This window comes from Limanda limanda, chromosome 14 (genome assembly GCF_963576545.1).
Source record: "Limanda limanda chromosome 14, fLimLim1.1, whole genome shotgun sequence".
In the NCBI taxonomy this organism is placed as follows: Eukaryota; Metazoa; Chordata; class Actinopteri; order Pleuronectiformes; family Pleuronectidae; genus Limanda; species Limanda limanda.
In genome coordinates this window covers 20537340-20557812 of record NC_083649.1, presented here as the reverse complement: position 1 = coordinate 20557812, position 20473 = coordinate 20537340, and the positions used below count along the sequence as shown (strand labels likewise).

The 20473-nt window shown below is 40.2% G+C and overlaps 1 protein-coding gene across 1 annotated transcript in view; it reads right to left on the bottom strand.

The window, feature by feature from the left end:
- specc1 (sperm antigen with calponin homology and coiled-coil domains 1) overlaps positions 1–7570 on the bottom strand; it is a 58445-nt gene extending 50875 nt beyond the window's left edge. Inside the window, exons 1-3 of the mRNA XM_061085781.1 lie at positions 7515–7570; positions 3080–3265; positions 2793–2928 (exon numbers count right to left, since the gene is read on the bottom strand). Coding sequence (XP_060941764.1) covers positions 2793–2928; positions 3080–3241 — 298 coding nt within the window. The 5' untranslated portion in view covers positions 3242–3265; positions 7515–7570. The remainder of the gene's footprint in view (positions 1–2792; positions 2929–3079; positions 3266–7514) is intronic.
- Between the last annotated feature and the right edge of the window lie 12903 nt (positions 7571–20473).

Here is a 20473-nt window from a genome sequence, read left to right as displayed (position 1 = left end):
TGAATAGTTTACCATCACTGCTCTTTCAGGTGTCCGATTTGATTTTCCACTTGCTGATTAGCTCGCTTTCTGTAACCTGTTTGACAGATCCTCTCACTGTCTGCCTTCATACGTCTTGACAAGTGGCTTCTTAGAATCCTACTCCCAGCCCAGGTGGACGACCTGATGGGAACATCACGTTGAGCAAAACCACCACTCTTGCCATGTGTCTACAGTTATACACAAGTATAGGATATTAGACTTACTGGGAATTAATACCAGTTTGAGAGTATTTCATAAAGCTTTAGTTTAGTTTAATAGATCAGGTAAGTTTTTATTTCAATTGGTATTTCTAGTAAGATCTGGTTCTGCATTTACTCCATATACACTTTAGATTTTTATTTTCGCTTAAAATACGCTCTATCTAAAAGTCAATCTAATCTTTTCTTATAGATTTGATGAGATCAAACCATCAATAATATTTAATTAGGAACATAAAAGTAAATAAAGCTGGTTATTGTGTATAAAAACAAACATCCAATCTGACATGATATAAACATCCTAATCATCGACCACAATACAAAGCAAGCTAAATAAAAAGACTAGCTTATTTCATATAAAGCAAACCACTCTGCCTTCTATTAAAGATGGTTATATTTTTACCAATAAACGTTGTATTTAAAATAAATCCTCTCCTCAGCTTTGGTTGGTTACCAGTAATTACAGAGTAAAACTAGGTCAAATGCAGTACGTTTTAAATCATGAATTTATCATGAACAGCACAAAGTGGGATCCTGTTCCTGTCCAGGGGTGTGAAAAGAAAAAAATCTAAACTTGGTTAATTAACACTCAGTCCAGTGATAGCTGATCATGGTCTAATTGTGTTTGAAAGAGCTGAGGGCCTCACTTGGCCCTGGGTTCTCGGCTCCTCCAGAGTCTTTTGTCAAGTAGAATTCAATTATTTTTGCTCCAGCAGCAAAAACCTTTGAAGACAAATCTCACGAGAGCACAGGATCAACACGCTGCGGAGATGAGCCCCCATAAACAAACACAGTGATATCCCTCACTGAGGAGTGTTCTCTGAACAACAATAATTACTGCAACCAAATCCTTGTCATTATCTACATCCATATACACACACAGAAATGTGATTCAACCACAGAAAGGGAACATGGATGGACAGCGTCCCAACAACAGCAATGTGTTGCATTTCATCTGAGGCATATTATCAACTCAAAGATGTGGTCTGTCAGGTATCTCCACCCTTCTTCTGGCCTTCACATGTTAACACCAGAACCACAATGTCACTTGAATTAATGCAGGGGCAATTCTTGGTTTAATTCATTCCCTTAATTTTTGCCACACCTTTACAGATAGCTGCACACAGGTGAACATTCTGGTAGAGAAAGAGAGCAGCAATACAAAAGCATCTCACCGACATCACAGTGATGACTGTTTGGTTCGCCATAGCAAGCAACACTTTGCTCCATGGCACAGCACAGTTGTGAAAAACTATATAAGGTTAAATTTGTACAGTACAAAGACAGCTGACTGGGATTAGGTTAAATAATAAGTAAATATTATTAATCAATACATTTGTGATAGGTGAATATTGTGGGTTCATGTGGTGACGGAATATTCATAAATAAAAAAACTGGGAAAATTCACTACTCGCAAAGTCGAGTTTCTGAGGCTATCACTTATAAACCAATTAACTACGTTTTACAATCAGCTCTAAATAGTAGGTTCTAATGCAAACTTCTTCAATGTCGCACTTTTGTCACTTGTGTGTTGATCTCTCACAAGCGCCTAACACAATTCCTTTTAGCCAATACAAATATTAGTTATCATTGACGTGCCGATGTTTATCTATCTGTATATCTCTTTGCCTGTCACACCTGATCCTATTGCTTTGCTCTTCATTATCATGTCAATATTGGAAAGATGTGTCAATGCATTGTTTAATTGGGACAAACACATAAATACAATTACCAAAGTCGGAACAACTTTGCAACTGGTGAAATGGGAGCCTCTGAAGAGCATGTGAATGCACTTTTACAGTAAACAAGCCACTTGACAGGAGTGATTGTGATAAGGCACATGAAAAGACCATAATATAAACCACAATAAATAAACGATTCACACAAGTACACACACTGAAGCAAGGTAACACAAAAACACCAGCTAATAACCACAGCAACATCAATTTTTCCTCCCTTGCACTTGGATAGAAAAAAATGAGCAGATATTGTCCAAGGCGACTATGAATGCACCCAGTCTCTCAGTTTTGGATCAAAACCCAGACAACCCTAGTCCTCAGCCACCTGCACCCCACCAGTGCCAACCAAGCACGAAGAGAAAAGTGTAAATAAAAGCAGTTACCACCAGCACCGACTATGTGTACTGTGATTTGAGTGGTGTAATGTGGCCCTCTAGTGGCCTATTGTGGTTAGTTACATTCTTACCATAGTGTTTACTGTGATTATCTCTAAACCCTGGTGCAATTTAAGGATCACGTCAACATTTTGTGAAGATTACAGCTCTTTTCCATGTTTTCAGCGTTACATTGCTTTTTAAAGACATCGAACCCAAACTGTAAGAGATCATTAGTATACTGTTGGGCAACCTTGAGCCACCAGAACAACTATAGTGTTGAGTCAGTTTTAAACTCTACAGGTATCATTAGGTGTTTTGACAATGGTGGTGGGGAGCTCTGTGAACATGTTGGTCCGAAACATCCCAAAGATATTCAGTAATGTTTTCATGTTTTTCATTAAATTTTTCATTCCTCTGTATTTATTGTGGTCCCTTACCGGACAGGCTGCGGGGACGGGCCTCGGCCAGATCTGAGATGGCGCCGGTGGTCACAGTTTTCTTCATCCGTGAGCCAAAGGCAGCAGCTCCCAGCGCAGGCTTTGTCAGCGCATCGTCACTGCTCGCTCTCTTCATCTAGACACACATAGAAACACATCTGCTGTTAATACCATCATTACGGGTCTAATGATGTTACAATAATGTCCTGAAGTTATTTCATTCAAACTGACATCCCTCATGTAAATGTGTCAGCATATTAGTTGTAAATTGCAATGTGATGACTCACCCTGCTGAGGCGCTGTTCTGAGGCAAGCATGCTGGAGGATCTGGAGGTCTTCATGGCTGTAGAGGTGGTTGAGGAAGAGGAGGGGACCAAGGAGGCTTGCTTCGCCCGTTCCTGGGGTCCGGGCTTGGGCAGCCCCACCTTGGTGGCGCCCGCTTTGAGCATGGCTGTTTGTCAGCTAAAGTACACCTGAGAAAAGTCCAGAGAAAACAGAAAACATGAAGTGCCAGAAAATCTTCTAAATTGTTATCTAGAGGGAAAAAACTGGAGTGTGATGCCTGTGTATTCACTGCAGTGCAGCAGATCAGACCTGGTGGGCAGATTCCTCCAACACAGACCGTCAGTATCGTCTAACTGAAGGTTGCCCTATTCTAACACAGCACGCCACTGTCTTTGCCTCAAGGAAGCATGGCGCAAATATGAACATATGATTTCCCATCAACTAAAGAGGCACTGACAAAAAGAACATTAAAACGCCTAAAACTAGAATAGCACTTATTGAGGGCTTACCTTCACCAAGGCCAAACCTTCTTTTTTACGTTCAATCAAATTGCAACAATTTGCAAACACTTAGAGAAATCACTTCCCGAGATATTTTTTTAACAAAATCGATTAATTTTCCCCTGGGAAATCAGTCAAAACGTCAGAAAATAAACACCCTATGTCATAAATTTAAGGAAAGTGACAAAAGTTCACTGACTCATACCACATACCTCAACCAAGTTTTATGGAAATCCATTCAGTAGTTTTTGAAAAAATGTGGTGAAACAAACAAACATACAAACCAACCAACCAACAAACAAACAGATATATAGGGGGTGACACAGGACAGTGGAGGTAATTTGCTCAAATGTTTTACAATAATCATATTATAAAAAACATTTTGGCAATACAACTACTCTGAATGAGTAATAATTAGAAATTTTCCCTGTGTGCTTTAAAACTAGAGGGGGGAGCACAGAACAACAGGCAGTATATCTTTGCATTTTGTGAATAAGAACTGTCTAACAATGGCATTTGTGACCATTCCAAAATACACAAGCCAAGAGTTGCTACAGAGGGCAGCTGGTGGTTTCGTTTTCCCCACTCCAGCAGGATGTGGTCACACAGACTGTTAGCAACTGGAGAGTGCACTGGTAAAAAGCCCTGCAACTCCCAGAGGACAGGCTGACTCATTGATCAGAGCTGAGGTAACCTGATCCTCTGCCTCTGACAGACATGGGGAAACCCTCTCCTCTCTGCATGCACGTGAACAAGCCATCTCAGGACATGGCCGTCAAAAGGACAACATCTTATCTCTGATTGTATCCATTTATATTTGGTTGTTTTGCTGCAGTGCCTAAAATGTCGCGTTTTGGCATCATGACAGCTAAAGGCAGGGCAAGTGATGCCGCAATAAAAAATCTGCAGTAGCCAATATTCTGCGGCAGACCTAAAAATAATGATATTATGCTTAAAAGGAGCAGTGAGGGCCTGAGCTAACTACAAGTACATTAAAGAGATACCCGTTAGCAACTGTTGCCATCTAAGGTCGGGACATTTTACACTGCTGCTTTGAGAATTAAGGACTTTGATTAAGAACACAATGTATGCACTTTGTGTATTTGCCTGTATGAGAGCCTGCTGGTCCATCATATGATACGAAGACCTCTCAAGGCAAGATCCTCTGACTAACCCCCCTGTCCAGGCGGAATCAGACCTCAGCTGTGTGATAGCTCCCCGCCCCCCCCCCCCCCCCCCCCCCCCAGATCACTTTTCATGGTTAGAGCACCACTCCTTGTCAGGCACCGGTTGACTTGCTTCTTAACCTGCTGTCATCTTGATGTTGACACAAAGAAGGAAGCGAGGGGAAATTGAGTATGTTCCTCTTGAGGCTGTATTATTTTACTTCTGGAAATAAAAGGGGAAACTGAACTACAAATAACAGATTAAATCAGAGAGTTGTGAAGTGTAATGATTGAAAACGTAAATGTAAAGGTTTTACCAGCTTAAGCACTAGAGCATGTTAGTTACAGACTCATCCACCTTCTTTGGACCACTCAATTATGCATCTCCATATTACTCTGCAGTGACTTGATTCTCAGAAGCCAGAGCTGTGTCCCACTTACTTTAAAACGACCCAGTTACCAAGCTAACATGTCTTTGAGAGACACACAGCAAAGTTGTATTGTAAACTTGAACAAACCCGGAATTAAGACAGTGACTTTGGTATCTCTATTTAAAAGCAACTCAGCTTACAAAAATGACAAACATTTACTGAACTTAACCACATACCAACATATAAGATTATGACATTGTGGCTTAAACCCCCCCAAAAAAGAAGCTAAATCTTGAATTTTCTCTGAAAATACTAAATTAGAAAACCAAATGTAATTTGTGGTCTCCACAGCCATAAGTAATGGGCTGTCATTGACTCTAATTATATTGCTTCCAAAAACGGGCTGATGACTGTAAAAGGCTAAATATGTGACATAGGAGGTTCTTTGACTTTTTCTGACGGTTGCTGCTCGACTTCACTGCTGCGATGAGATAAGGAGAAAGCACGAGGAGTCAATAGCAGCTGATACTTATCTGTTTTGGTCTGGTTGAAACAGTCTCTTGAATATCACCTGATCTGAATCAACCCTGTGGGAGAGGATGATGTGCTTTCTTCACACAACCCAGATCGAAACTCGTGCAAATTGCTAAAGGCAAGATATATAATAGGTCAAATTTGACATGTCAAATAAGTTATTGTGACGACAGTCCTATATTTTACCCATTATTCATGACAAAAATTACTATAATTTAGTTGTACGAAAAAAGTGGTATTTATATTTTTACTACTTGCAATAGAACTATACTGCTCAGCAAAAATAGCACAGATGTTGAGACAAAACCAATAATTACTCTGTACAACCCCCTACTACAGTATATACTGTAACAGGGTAAAATACCTTGCATGTACACATTCATTGAGCCAATATGTAACTTGTCCAGCTCAGCTCGCCACAACCACAAATTGCCTCAGATTATGGAAGGAAATCCGAGCTAACCAGCCCTGACCATTCTCTGACCTTAAATGTGGGCTGTTCTGGTACACTGCAGGACGAGCCATGTGAACCACCCCTTAAATGTTCACTTGATGTTTTTGTGTAGAATATGGAGCACATGGGAGTGACATAAAATCTCCCAGCGCCAGGAACATTCTGTGCATAAGAGAAAACGCACAGTCACTGCCGTTGATACAGACATTGAAAAGGAAACTGCAGTTCTACAACAGGCTGCAAAACCTGCTGCCTAGCTGTGAGGGCACTTTATTAGGCTAAGAGCCTTGCTTGGCAACAATCAATTATCATTATTCTAGATATTCTAGATATTCAATTACATTAACATATACAAAGCTTAATGTTGAAAATATTATTAAAGAATATCATTTTCAAACTGATAAAATTGAAATTTTCTTATTCAAGAAATCACTTCTTCTTAGCTGCTTCAAAACAGCACTTGCGCTGTACTGCCCCTGGCATGAACTGTTTCTATAGCAGCAAAGAGGAAGTGATTTCCGGTAGCTAGCTTTTGCTAAAATGTCAACAGTATTTCATGAAAGATAGAGGGAGAGGTATTCTGTGGTTTCACATTTACAGTTTTTTTTTAAAGACCTGTTATTTATTCGGTTTTGAATGTGCTGATCCACAGTTTCATGCTGTTACTGCGCTGTTTTAGACTTTGTCCTAAACTATGGCTTCACTTTAACACAAATTTATGGGTGTTATTCCTACAATAAATTATTTGTGCTGTTTTTCAGATATGACTGTCAATCTAAAAGAAGTTCATTGACATTCATGCTCTGTATGTATTTGTTTTTCAAAGGGTTAGACCTGAGCCAGGTCATACAACAATGACAGCAATTATCACGTCATATAAGATTAGTAGCAAAAAGGTACATACGTTAGTTGCATAGGTTGTTTTTTTAAATGCACTGGTAGAGAGAAACAAATTACCTATAAGATACTCGGCTAAAGTCACTGTGTGTCATCACATCCTCTCAAAAATGCTTTGTGGTTTTGCTCAGTGGTTGGTTGGCACCTTAACTTTAAAAACAGCTTCAATGAGCCTTGACATTACATACTGCAATTTGTAACATCACAAGCATAAATACTGTCATCTTTGGTTAGCCAATGCTGTAAAACATTTTGTATATACTAATCCTTGAGCTGAGCAACTGCCACATTTCACTGACAGTTGTGTGAGAAACCTGGCAGAAACATCAGCAGCAGATGTTGCTCTCACTTTCTTCCAAACTTTTAATAAAAATGAATTCAGGTTTTCCTATTACAGCCCGAAAATCATCCACTACCACATATCCCAATATCACCATAGTGAGAAATGAGAGAGAGCGTGAAGGACAGAAACAACTAAACACACAAACAAACCAACAGTGGGGAAGTTCACTCACGTGTTAGGTGCTGGACGCTGTCCTAGAGCCGGCCCTCTGCCTGAGTGCCCTGAAGCACAGCTCACTAAAATGATTTGCCCTTTGCCGAGCTCCGTGGAGAAACTGAGGGCGAAACGAAGGGTCAGGAGCACAACTGCCTGCCTCTGTACAGCAGTCAGGATGAGGAAGTACTGCAGGCTGCCAACCGCCGTGCTGTGTGTGCTGCTGCCTCTTTCACTCTCTCTCATGCAAAGAGGAAGGGAGCAAGAGAATCTCAGCCATGGGTATGTTTTTCTCCTCTCACATATTTTCCACACTCTTCCTTACTTGTGACGGAAAAACGGCAATAAAGGGAGAACAGAACAGGACGAAGAGGAGGAGGAGGAGGAGGAGGAGGAGGGGGATAAACAGAGCTAAAAAATATTGCATTGAGACTTCTGTGCCATAAACTGAATAAGGGTAGTGGTATTTATTATGAGTGATAACACAGCCTAAACCATTGTTCACTGAAAGGCAGGTTCCTGCACTTTGTTCAAAGCACAGTGGTGTGCACTTTGATTTAACCTGGGACCGTGTGTGTGTGTGTGTGTGTGTGTGTGTGTGTCTGGTTCAACACATAATGGTTCCATTGTCGTCTTAAATTTTAAAACCACATGAAGCAAATTCTTGTGCTGTTCAGTGAAACTACATCATATGAATCATTCTGAAAAATGATTTATGACATTTAAAATAAGTTGTTTATTTCAAAATGACCTGTAGGCTGTTTTGGCTGCTACCGCTACTGACAAAGCCCGTCTTTGTCCGTCAGACACACTTCTCAACGCGAGGGTGGATCATTTGTGTAGGGGTCTCCATTGTGTGCTCTCCCATGCTGGTCTAATTTCAATCTAATTCCAACAACGTACAGCATGTCAGGGCTATAAAGCGTGTGGGTAGAGATCATACCGCGCTCTGGACTGCGATGAAACAAGCTTCAGTTTGTGGCAAGTGGTAAACTGAGGAACTTGGTCCGACCACACCCATGCACCACCACAAATGCTTCTTTTTAAAAGGGCGCTTCGAAGGGTTTAGAAACACTTTTTAGGCTGCACTCTGTTTCACACTGCTGCATATAGAGATAAAGATTTTGAGTGCAACATGTTTCCGACTGTATAGATTCTGTGATGTTTCCCCCAGAGGAACACTACCTCTGTTGATCGCAGCCTCGGTAAATGCTGTCTAAACACTGCACCACTCCTGTATTTATTCACTGCCTGTGGTCACATCCAGTATAACTCTTCACTGAGATGACTATGGAACCATCTGAAGAGATATAGTAAACAAAAAGGTATTTTATTTATTATCGATTACTGTCAGCTGCTGGGCAGACACACCTGACAGGAGTAAGAATTTAAAGATTCACACCCATAACATAATTTGTCTGGACAGCAACTCAATCCTTCATATTATATAAAAAAAAAAAAAAAAACTAAAGTCAAGATGTGGTGAGCCCGAAAGATGGCTAATGTTCCAAAATGTTTGTTTAATGTTTAAATTTCAACAAAACACACAACATTTTTTCAATGGCACATTAAATGACTTTTCACCACTGTGAGGTTGATGCTAGATGAAACTTAACTATCTTGGGACCACAAAGGTTCAATCTACAAACTTCTGTGTCATCTTTTGATCTGTAAACATACTTCCCAACAAAAATAAAGGTCAACTCATCTCTCGAGAAGAAAAAGCCATACTACTGTAGAATTACTAGAAATGAGTATATATGATATGTAAAATAACTGTTGCTGTCAGGCAATAGAGCCTTTTGCTCAATTTCATACAGCTCGGTGTCTGTCACCAGCGGATCTGAACACGTCCAGCTCCATACAGGTGCCCAGAGGAGTCATCAGTGCAGCAAAAAAAACTTTTCTACTGGTAAATGGATAATGTTATAAGAACAATAACGGTCCAAGGTATCCCAATATAGAACATGTACTTGGAGGAAAAGTAAAGAGCCACTTGACTTCATGTCCACCTCACTTACTCACAAGCACCACAATGACAGACCAGTAATTACCAGCATACTGAACAATTTCTAAGCCATAAAAATAGACAACTTATGAGGACATTTCTTAAGAAGTTTCCAACAGGAATACGCTTCCAAACTGCCAAGACCTTATACATAAATTAAAAACAAACACAGAAATGGTGAATTGGGGAACACCAGGCATCAATAGTGAAACAGGCCAATCATTAATAAATAATGATGTAACATGAAGCCTGTATGTGGCTGGATGAGGTGAGATAGATCTCAGGAGGGAAAACCCCTCAGCAGGCTCTTGAGCAGCTCCTGCATCTTGATCTCTGTGTTTTCCCTTCCTCTGGTCACAGGAAGCAGCACTGACTGACTCAGACTCTCCACACAGACACAACACAATTACACAGGATATGAGAACAAATGCAAAATAGGAAATGACGGTTATTCAGAAGAGTGTGTGGCTAAAATAAGACTAAAATCTGCCATGATCACTTTAAATTGAGCCTATAGTTCCATTATACATCTACAACATTTTAATATTACATATTAGAGATAAGGACATTTTAGAACATGAAGGTCTTTGCTCCAATGTATAGTTTTTACTGTTGGTGTGATATGTAGCACTACTCTGGGATGTATTTTTCGAGACTCCAAAACTATTTGACAAAATACAAAAAGATTCAAACTTAAAGCAGTGTTGTTTCTTATTGTCTAACAATAACAGAATAACAGATTTTAACTGTGAGTTTCCATTCCTTTGAAAACAATCTGTAATTGGACCAAGCTGTGATTTCACTGAGCTCTCAGTGCTATGGTGTTAAGGATGAGATGGTGATGGTAACTTTAAAAAGGAAGTAAGACAAAATTGGCATTTCCCATTTTCATAAATCAAAATACCTCAACAGTTGAGGTAAAGGTCAAACAAAACTTTAAAAAAGTTTTTTTTAAAGAAAAACGATGTTCATGAAATAATATTATAGCAGCTGCTGAAACTGTTTATAGTATGAAACAATAATTTCATTAGCTATTACTAGTGTAATTTAATCTAGAATAAAATAAACTACACAAGAATTTTACTCACTAAAGTTCATATTGGTCAGACTCTAATTTAACTAGAACCTTATATGACAGGGTTAACATGATACTGATGACAGTGTTAGCACATAGGAAATAAGCTTCCCACAAATGAAAGCAGAGATTATATGTGTGTTTTTCTTGCTTTGATGTTTTGCTACTGTTACTGATCTCATGGCCATAATAACAGCTGAACATGTGACCATCCCCTTCAATAGAGCCGGAATAGATTTCTATTACTAAATCAGTAGTTTGGCAGTAGAAAGTGAGAGAAGCATGTGTGCTTAAATGGGTGAAACAAAATGGGCATGTAGTTGTGCTTCACCACGTTGGCAGCTCTGACGCATCTGTACAACACCTGGGTCTAAGAAAGTGCAGTGTGAAAACTCATTATCTCAGCTGAAGTGAAACAGGAAGAGGGTGGGATTAGTCTGCATCTCGTGCTGTGAGACGGTCTCTGTTCTCCTTCTGGGTTCCCCCTTTAGTCTGGAGGGACCTGAAACTCGTCCACAACAAGACACTAACCTTTTTCCCTAAAAGCTGCATCAAGGAAGTTACAGGCTTGTTTCACATAAAGCCATAGAGCGTAGGATCGCACCAGACACAATGTCCATGAACTTGTTCCATGAACAATGAGTTCTCAGTTGTCTATACTACGTTAATCGAATCATAAGATAGGTCAGTAGTTTTGCCTATTGTCTTACAGTGGACAGGATTGATTGAACTTGGATGCAACGAAACATGAGTTAAACAAAATACTGGCCTAAATGTAGAAAAGAGTATTCCATGGGCCCTGAATCTAATCTTAACCTAAGACCGACCCTAACCTGAACCCTAAAACCAAGTCTTAACCCTCTAAAATCCCTTTGAGGTTGTGAGGGCCAGAATGTCCTCACTTTTCCAAAATACCCTTACTCCTAAAAAGGTCTAACAGTCAAACTGATTATCAACACATCCCCCCCCACCTCCTACACACAAACACACAGACACACAGAATGACTAACAAAACATTTACAGCTGTAAATGTGTGACATTTTCTGCAGTCACAGCAGCAAACAAGAGTTATGATCACAACCAATATGCTAAACAAACTAGAACAGCTGTGCAAACACTATTTCAAGTGTTCAGACTCCTGGGAATAAAGAACCTGATATCCAGCCAAGATTCAATACCTCAAAAGTATTGTAATGTACTGTACTTGCACATACATCTTGTTTGAGGCTATAAGCTTTCATGCTAACTGCCTTTGTACACAGTGCCACTGATTTTACATATTGCTGGAAAGAGTCAATCAAGAGCCCTAACAAGCCTTCAAGAATGATTTTATAATTTATAAATAAAAACACAGAAAAAGTCCTCCTTACCATACTTTCAAAAAGTGTTTGCTAGGCTCATTAAATGTGATGTATCATGACCAAGAGGCAGGAGAAGGAATAAAAAGTTCCCAATTAACATCTGATTATTGACACAATATTCACAGCTATTTTCATTATATTGTGTACTTGAATTTAACTATTAAAAGTCCACATTCTCGGATTACAGACCAATGCACAAACTTTACACAGTGATTCAAAATAAAGTATCAGTCTTCTCAAGATAAATGCCCCCGTTATCTTTTCTGCTGTTGGTGATATATGCTATGTGTGGAATTGATCAACTTAATGCATATAAATAAGATTAAAAAAAAATTGTAATCAAGAATTACCATCCAAATCTATTTGTCCCCATCCAAAAAATAATGTATGATGTACTTATTGCAGTCAGAGACATTCCTTACCCCCTTAAAAAAAAATCTGTATTCCGTTTTCACCAGGCCTAAAGTAGTATATGGATACAGTCTTCATGCATATTTCATCTACTTCATCCTGCGTTTCATCTTTCTCAGAGCTGCGCTCCCTCGAGAGACCAACTTCCTGCTCGGATGGTGTCAAAGTTCTTGTCTAATAAACAGGCAGTCAGAGCCACGTTGCAGAGTCCTCAACTGCTTTCCTGTCTGCTATGAGTGGGCGGATTCCATAGAAACACTAGCATAGCATCCATGAGAACCGTGAGGGGATAAAAAAAGACAACAGAGCTCAGTGTTTTTCCACAACGGAACATTTTAGTATAAGAGCCATTGAGTAGAATTACTGTCCAACCCAGGAGGAGCTTTCCCCTCCCTACGTCCTTTGCGTTTGCAACAGACTTGTGGCATAATAACCACCTGATGTGCACTGTGGGTGTGTTCGACTTGTGTGAAGAGAGAGACCAGAGGAGATTACAATGGGTCAAACAGCTTTCAGCTACCGAGCAAATACTTAAACCACAACTCCCCAAACACGCCAGACGTCACAGCTGTAAACCCGCTTGTCTTGTTCACCTGGAAGGGATGACAACAATAATATCACATCATCTACTTATTCTCGTCTCACACACATCTCACTTCTCTGCAGGTTGTCGCTGTTGCTCACAGGCTGCGGAGGAGGCAAAAGAGAAGTGTGATCACATCTCAGCTTTGCTTCAGAAGTGGGCCCAGATGACCCATTTAGAGAAGCAGCAGCATTCCTTGAAGCAAGTGGGTTAGATTGTGATGCTTGTCAAGTATGTGGTCCATTTCCTGGACGGTGTTTGAATTAAAAGCAGAGCAACAGGAAAAAGATGCTTGGAGCTGCCTTCCTTCACAGCGAAACTTATACACCTCGCAGACAGAAAGCACTGCACTTTTCTCCACAGGTCTCTGGTAGAAGTGGAGACAGGGAGCCACCCTGGCCTCTGGCAGCACTGAGTTTATATTTAGTTTAAATATCACACAGAATTTAGCTGCAACCAGTTAGCTGAGCAGCTTCACATTCTGTCAGAAATAAGGACACTTCTATTTATATTTATAACATAAATATATCATTTGGGACATGCTATTATCTAAAGTGACTTGCATCTGAGGTACACCACTGAAGCTTCAGTACTGTGGAGACCTTGAAGTAAGTAGTAAGTGCTAAATCTGTTCACTAAGACAACGTGTAGGAGAGGAGATAAAGGTGTTAGGGGGTGTCAGGAGAGGAGGTGCTCTCAGAGGAGATGAGTCCTCAAGATGCCCCTGATCCGAAAGCATTTGGTAGCTTCTCCCACTATCGAGGAACCACAAACCAGAGGAGTCTGGCCTGCGGTGGCCTATTTACTGACTAAAGCTCACACCAGTTCTCATTCCAGCGGTAATCAGCTCATTTCCCCTTATCTCCTCAATTAAAGCCTCCTCCTCTGCAGTAAATGACATGCCACTCCATCTGTATGCAGACCAGGCCTCGCCTCCTGGGGAAAGATAACAAGTCTGTCTTCTAAGTTCCCACTGTACTGTAAATGAACGCCAAATGCATCAGAGACTCTCAAACAGAGCTGAAAAAAAAATTAAAAAATAAGGTAAATAACATGAATTCAATATTTTGTTTTATAAACTCTTTAATATTTGTTTTCTTAGAGGATGAGGGTCTTGTTGATGTGTCAGGTAACGGTAAGGAAAACGCTGAACTTGAACATTAAGCAGCATCTTGGATTTACAGTTAGTTCCTAATGGGGCTCATATGAACTTTTCATTATGATTTGGTCATATTAGAAACCTATTGAACTGAAATAACATGTGTCTAAGATCCTTATTAAGGGCGATAGATAGAAGTTTGAAATTTTGGCATTGTTTTCTGTGACTGTGTGGCTTAAAAAGTGTGATGATTAGACAGGGAGTGACCCAATGGCTTAACCTGATGTTTTCCTTGAAAACTGTTGCTAGATTGATCTATTGGGAAACCTGGTTGTTGCACCAGCTTCCAAAACTGCACTACTGTGACCCAGCTAGCAGGAAATCATCTATCTAGTCTTGAATTTGTTTAGAGATTCATTTTTCAATCTCATTTTTTTAATCAACAAAGATACTGCTTATCATTACTCAGGATTAAGTTGGATAATTCAACTTCTTTATAAATGAGACTATTTGTAAATCCATCCATTATCTATAGCATGTAGCCTTTGTGGGTCATTCAGGGATGTGGAGCCAATCCCAGCTGACATTGGACAAGAGGCGTCACCTTGGATCCATCTACATTGACTGACAGGTCATTAACAGCTGACACTACACAGCAACTAATGGTCTTGATGAATTCAGCACCGACAGGATCAGCATCAGGTTCAGGAGAACCGCCGAGGGTTACATAATCAAACCCAGACTCACGTCTCACAGGGCCTTATTATAATGGAATCTCCTTCCATAGAGTAGTGGAATTACTAGGCAGTGAATTCAGCATCAGAGAATGTGAAGTCATACAGCACAACACCATATCCCTGCAGTACAGTCTTTCACCGCTCCTACCACAGCTGGATAAGGTCATTCCTAATGTTACCCCACCCCCCACCCCGAGTCATTTCATATGTCTGCTATAGCAGCAGATGAAGGACATCCCTAAGTGTCCCTAAGTGATGTAGTTACCAGAAGTAAATCTAGTACACAGACACTTAGAGGGCATATACCTGAGCGTGTGGGACTGAGAGGAGAATTCTCCTTTGAATGTCACGTTCACATACATTTAAATTCTTCAGCTGTCAGGATGATCACCAGTAATCACTTCCTGTCAGGAAAAAACACCATACCACCACTGTATAACAAGCCAGGGGTTCTCCCCACATAACACTTGGCTATGAAGGCCAATGACTAACTGCCTGGATAATGAGTTGAACAGAGGATGAACGCAGCTATAGGAAAAAAACAAAACGAGGGAGATTCAGTGCTCCGGGCCACACAAGGACATACAGTGTGACTCCAGGTAAGAGTGTTTGTTTGCGTGTGTTCCTCCATCAGAGCTTAACAAACAAGCCAAGTAATCAATAATAAACTCTAAAGCTGCTCTAAGACAAGCACTGAACTCTGGATAATCTCCCGAAATTATGCAGAGGGGCTGTATGTAAGAATGCAAATGTCCAATTGAGAGTTTCTCCACCCAGAACTCAAAACCCAGTCAATCACAATGAGCGAGTGGGCGTGTTAATGCAGTTCTAACATACTAGAGACCCCTTTAATAAGCAATATTAAAAAAAACAAGAGGAAAAAACAAATATCTCAGGATAAAAAAGCAGTGCCATTCATGTAGAAGACACCGACGGAGCTGTCAAGGGAACTTTAAGCGTTATGGGCTGACGCAGGTACTGATGTGCTGTCAACCAAAACAACTGATCTCTCCAGCGGAATTAATACATCATGTCCTGCTTCCTGCAAGCTGCACCCCCCCTCACCGGAACACTCAGGAGAGGTCTGTGTTGTCGTGAATAAATCGGAACGGGAATCTCCTGCCTAACCCTGCTGCGTTGTTCATGTGTGAACAGCAGTTGTGTGGACATTCTCTGGAGATCACATCTGGAAATGGCTTAACAGACTAATTGTAAATTTGGCAATCTGATTGGTTCCGGAGATCCAGCAGCAAATGTGCAGCACAGCATGTCCCGCACAGAGCACAGAGGCCTGAGTTTAACCATGAGGAAAAAAACAAAGGCTGTAATTACCTACAAACGACATGCACATTGACTGCATCATAAATGACTGGTGCACTGCTCGTATTTGAACTACACTGGCATGATCAAAGGGATCAGAAGAAAGTGAAAGCTGTCATTTGTTGCACATTGGGTTTGTCAGGAAGGAACCGGGTACCGCTGAAAGTCTGGTTTCTCCTGGAAACACAACATTAGCTCTGCAATTAGATTATTTTTAAAGCTTTCCCTTTTGTCACATCCAATTATGAGCCACAGCGATACATGGCCAAAAGAGCAATGGTTTCTGAAACACTGATTGCATGTGTTCCAAAATTAAGTCATTTCTCTACCCCTGACTTCACTTTTTTCAGTATACAAGTAAAGATTTGATGGTAAGAAAAGAACGACACACAGTAGCTCAGTCAGGATGCTAGTTTGCCATATTGAAGCATTAACTAACCCATTTAAGACACAGAGAACAAACCTCTACTGATAACTAACACAGCAACACTTTGTTACCCTGCTTCACATGGGCACTGATCTAATGAGGAACAAATGGCGAGCAGATCATGTGAAGAGAAACCACTTGCAGCGCACTGAGGTGGGTTTGTGGGGGGGGGAAGAAACGCTTGCCGTGCACTGAAAAGGTTCCAACTTTCACATTTTTTTGCTGCCAAAGCTGACAGCAGCAAAGTGTGAAATGCACATAAAAACACAGGGAGCCCAAGCTGTGGGTCTAATGTGGTAAATACAGTTAGAAGTCCATCTGTCAGCACAGGCTCGTGTCAGCAGCAGGTTACACAGAGTTTAGCTACTGCACATAAAGACTGGTGATTAAACATTCTATTGATCGACATGCTTTAAAGATACAAAAAACATTTAAGACTGAAGTGTATAGCTGGGCTGCAAAGTCCAATGAGAATATAAATGGAGTTTAATGAAAGATTAATGATTAGGATTAAGATAAATGGAAACCTTTAAATAATAAACTCTTCCTCATCCATATAAGGCGAGAAAATGTGTATTTAATATACTTCTCTTTTTTTTTTATGGATGGCTGCACTGAGGAGACTCGGTATTTTTAACATCCTGAGCAGAGCTTTGATTGAGTTGCAGTATTTCCCTCCACACTGTAGAACGATCACAGGTTCTACCAGGCTTCGGTAAGAACCACCTCTGTGGGATCGGACTTGTGACCTGGTGCAGTGAGAAGTGCGCCAGCGACAGGGATGTGTCCGAGGCAGGTGGAGAGCACGGATCCACGTGAACTCACCACTATGCGAATGGTGCAACGTCAGCACAATGAGACAGAAACAAAACAAGGATGGAGCCACGTGAAATGTGAAGTATGTCGCCTGACATGTCGGTCGCACGGTGACACACGAGGTTAACACGTCCTCAGGTTCAAGACACAATGAGGACACACACGTCCGCTCCTCAGTGATGAGTCACTAGTCATTACATTAAAGGGACGGCGCTGTGCGGGGACTTGTTACTGTCGGCTAACGAGCTGTCATCGTTTTTTTGCGACAACACAACAACACAAACACGCGTTACCTCGTTTAAAACCCCCAGCAGAGACACGCTGGGGAAGTGGACACAACCGGACGCAGTGGACGAGTCGTGTGAGGTGTCGGTGTAAAGAGGACATTCGCTGCTCTCACCTGTCCTGTGTGTCCCGGTGTCTCCTCTCATCAGGATGCTGCTGCTGCTGCTGCTGACACGCCGAGCGACTGCTGCCACCAACGGCTCTGCAGCCGGTAGGTGGAGCCCGCGCTGCAGCGAGCTGCTTTGACGCAGTGCTCGAGGTGAATCCTGGGAAACGTAGTCTTTTTTTATTAAAACCCCCAAAAAATGTCATACGAGTGTTCATGGAGTTTAGTACTATCTTTATGCCACAGTTACTTTGAAAAAGTCTGTGGTTGGCTCTAAGCTTGTCACCCTGGAGGAGGTGGTGGAGGACAGGATGCTGGCAAAACTGCTGGCAATCATGGACAATGCCTCTCACCCCCTCCACGAAACACTGGACAAGCTAAGGAGCAGCTTCAGCCACAGACTCATTCAACCCCGCTGTTATAAGGAACGATACAGGAAATCGTTCCTCCCAACCGCAATAAGACTGTACAACTCCTTTACCTCTGTCAGAGCCACCATCACAGAACTGCACTAAACATACCTGTCTCCTGGCACTGTGTACCTGTACAACACTCCGCTCCATATACACTTACTTCACATCATATGTGATATGTGTTCATATAAACCATATTGATATTATATATCATTTTATACAATAATATTGTCTTTTGCACACTCTGTCTACATATTCTTACACTCATAGTATATTATATTACCTATTGTATAGTCAAATACTTATATTCATACCTCTACTATATATCATATATTATATCATACTCTCTGTATATTCTTTGTATACATAAGTCTATATACACATATTTATACATGTGTACATGTTATAATTATTATTATTATATCACTATTACTATTATTATTATATATACTGTTGCTGCCATTATTACTATAATGATTACTATAATAAAGTACTCTATCTATCTATCTATCTATTTTAAAAGTAACTTAGTTACTTTACAGATTACTTGATTTAAAAAGTAACTAATTTAGATTACAAGTTACTTATTAGTTACATTCAGCAGCTGCCGACAACACCCCCGCCGCCTCAACATAAAAATGACAACCAGTTTTGCCAACACTCACTTTATTAGAAGTGCATTTTTAACAGTAATGTACACAACAACAACGTATTATGTATCTCCTGACATTTTAAGTTGAACTTAAAAACTATTCCCTGAAAAAATACATGTTTTTATAAAAATAAAATAAAGACAGTCTTTCTTGACTTCACTTAACATAAATACTTGTTTTTATAAAATAAAAAAAAAGACAGTCTTTCTTGACCTGACATATTTAACTGTTAACACTGTAATGGAACAATGTAATTATTTATGATCTACATTGTTTATAAATGTAACTATTAAATTATTTTCAACATTATACCTGTTGTTAACAGCATTAGAGAAGCAAGGGGTGGTTTTACAAAAAGCTGTTCTGTGAGGCAGCCCGGCATTGACAGTAGTAGGGATCTTGTTTATTATGGCACGAAACGAGGGCGATTCAAATTAATTGTCGCATTGGCTACATGACTTTAGTCCCAGAGACGCAAGAAGAAAATCAAATATATTGTAACGGACTGGGTTTATGTTTATGTTTTGATTTGACGTATGTTCAGTAAAACACTGTGTTGAAGGAGCGTTCCGATATCCTGAGGGTCAGTGAAGGGGTCGGGGTGGGACATGTGACTGTTTGGACCAATAGGATGGGGTTGTTGGGAATGTCAGGCCCTCATTGGCTGGTTGTGTTGGGGATCGGGGGGCAATGAGGAAGTGAAGGGTTGTTGATGTGTGCGAGTGACGGAGTGCGAGTGACGGTGCGGGTGACCTAAGATGATAATACAAGTAACAAATAGTAGACAAAATAGTAACGCGCAGTGACTTGGAGGAGTAACTTTAATCTGATTACTGGTTTGGAAATAGTAACGCGTTAGATTACTCGTTACTGAAAAAAGGGGTCAGATTAGAGTAACGCGCTTATGGAAACACATCTGTAACACATCTGCCACAAATATACACAGAGTGAAGTTGCACGAATGTAGTATTCATTACAGGACTGAGAGTGGTTTGTTATATGTTAGATTTACTTAAATACTCATTAATGTACACCCCCATTTCTTCTTCTTCTTCTTCTTCTTCTTCTTCTTCTTCTTCTTCTTCTTCTTCTTCTTCTTCTTCTTCTTCTTCTTCTTCTTCTTCTTCTTCTTCTCATCAATATATTATTATTGCAAAGTATTTCTGTTATTTTTCTCCTTATTATTATTATTATTATCGTTATGATTCTTATCACTGTTGTTATTATTATCATTATTATACATATTATCGTCAATGTTATTACAGTTATTATTTGTATTATATTTTTAATGTTGTTATCATCGTTATTATTATTATTACATCATCCCCATCATTGCTATTATTAGTATCACCAACAACTGGAGTGGAACAAAAAAAATATTTTGTTTAAGTTAAAGTTTGAATCACAAGCATAAGTGGAGGGTCCGGATCACTGGCTGTTTTAATCACGTGTTCACTTTGTGTCGAATGTGCTGACAGTAATCTAAATAAAACTCTTCATTGGAACAGAGGGATATTAATATTAAAATTCAAACATGTATTTACCGGTTTTACTGTTCATTCGTTTAATAATATTTATTACTATTTTTGTTATTTTCTTTTCTCAGGCGTTAGAAATATGACGAATCTGCAGACGCATGTCGTCACGTCGGCTACATTTACGTGACGTTCTGTCATTGAGAAAC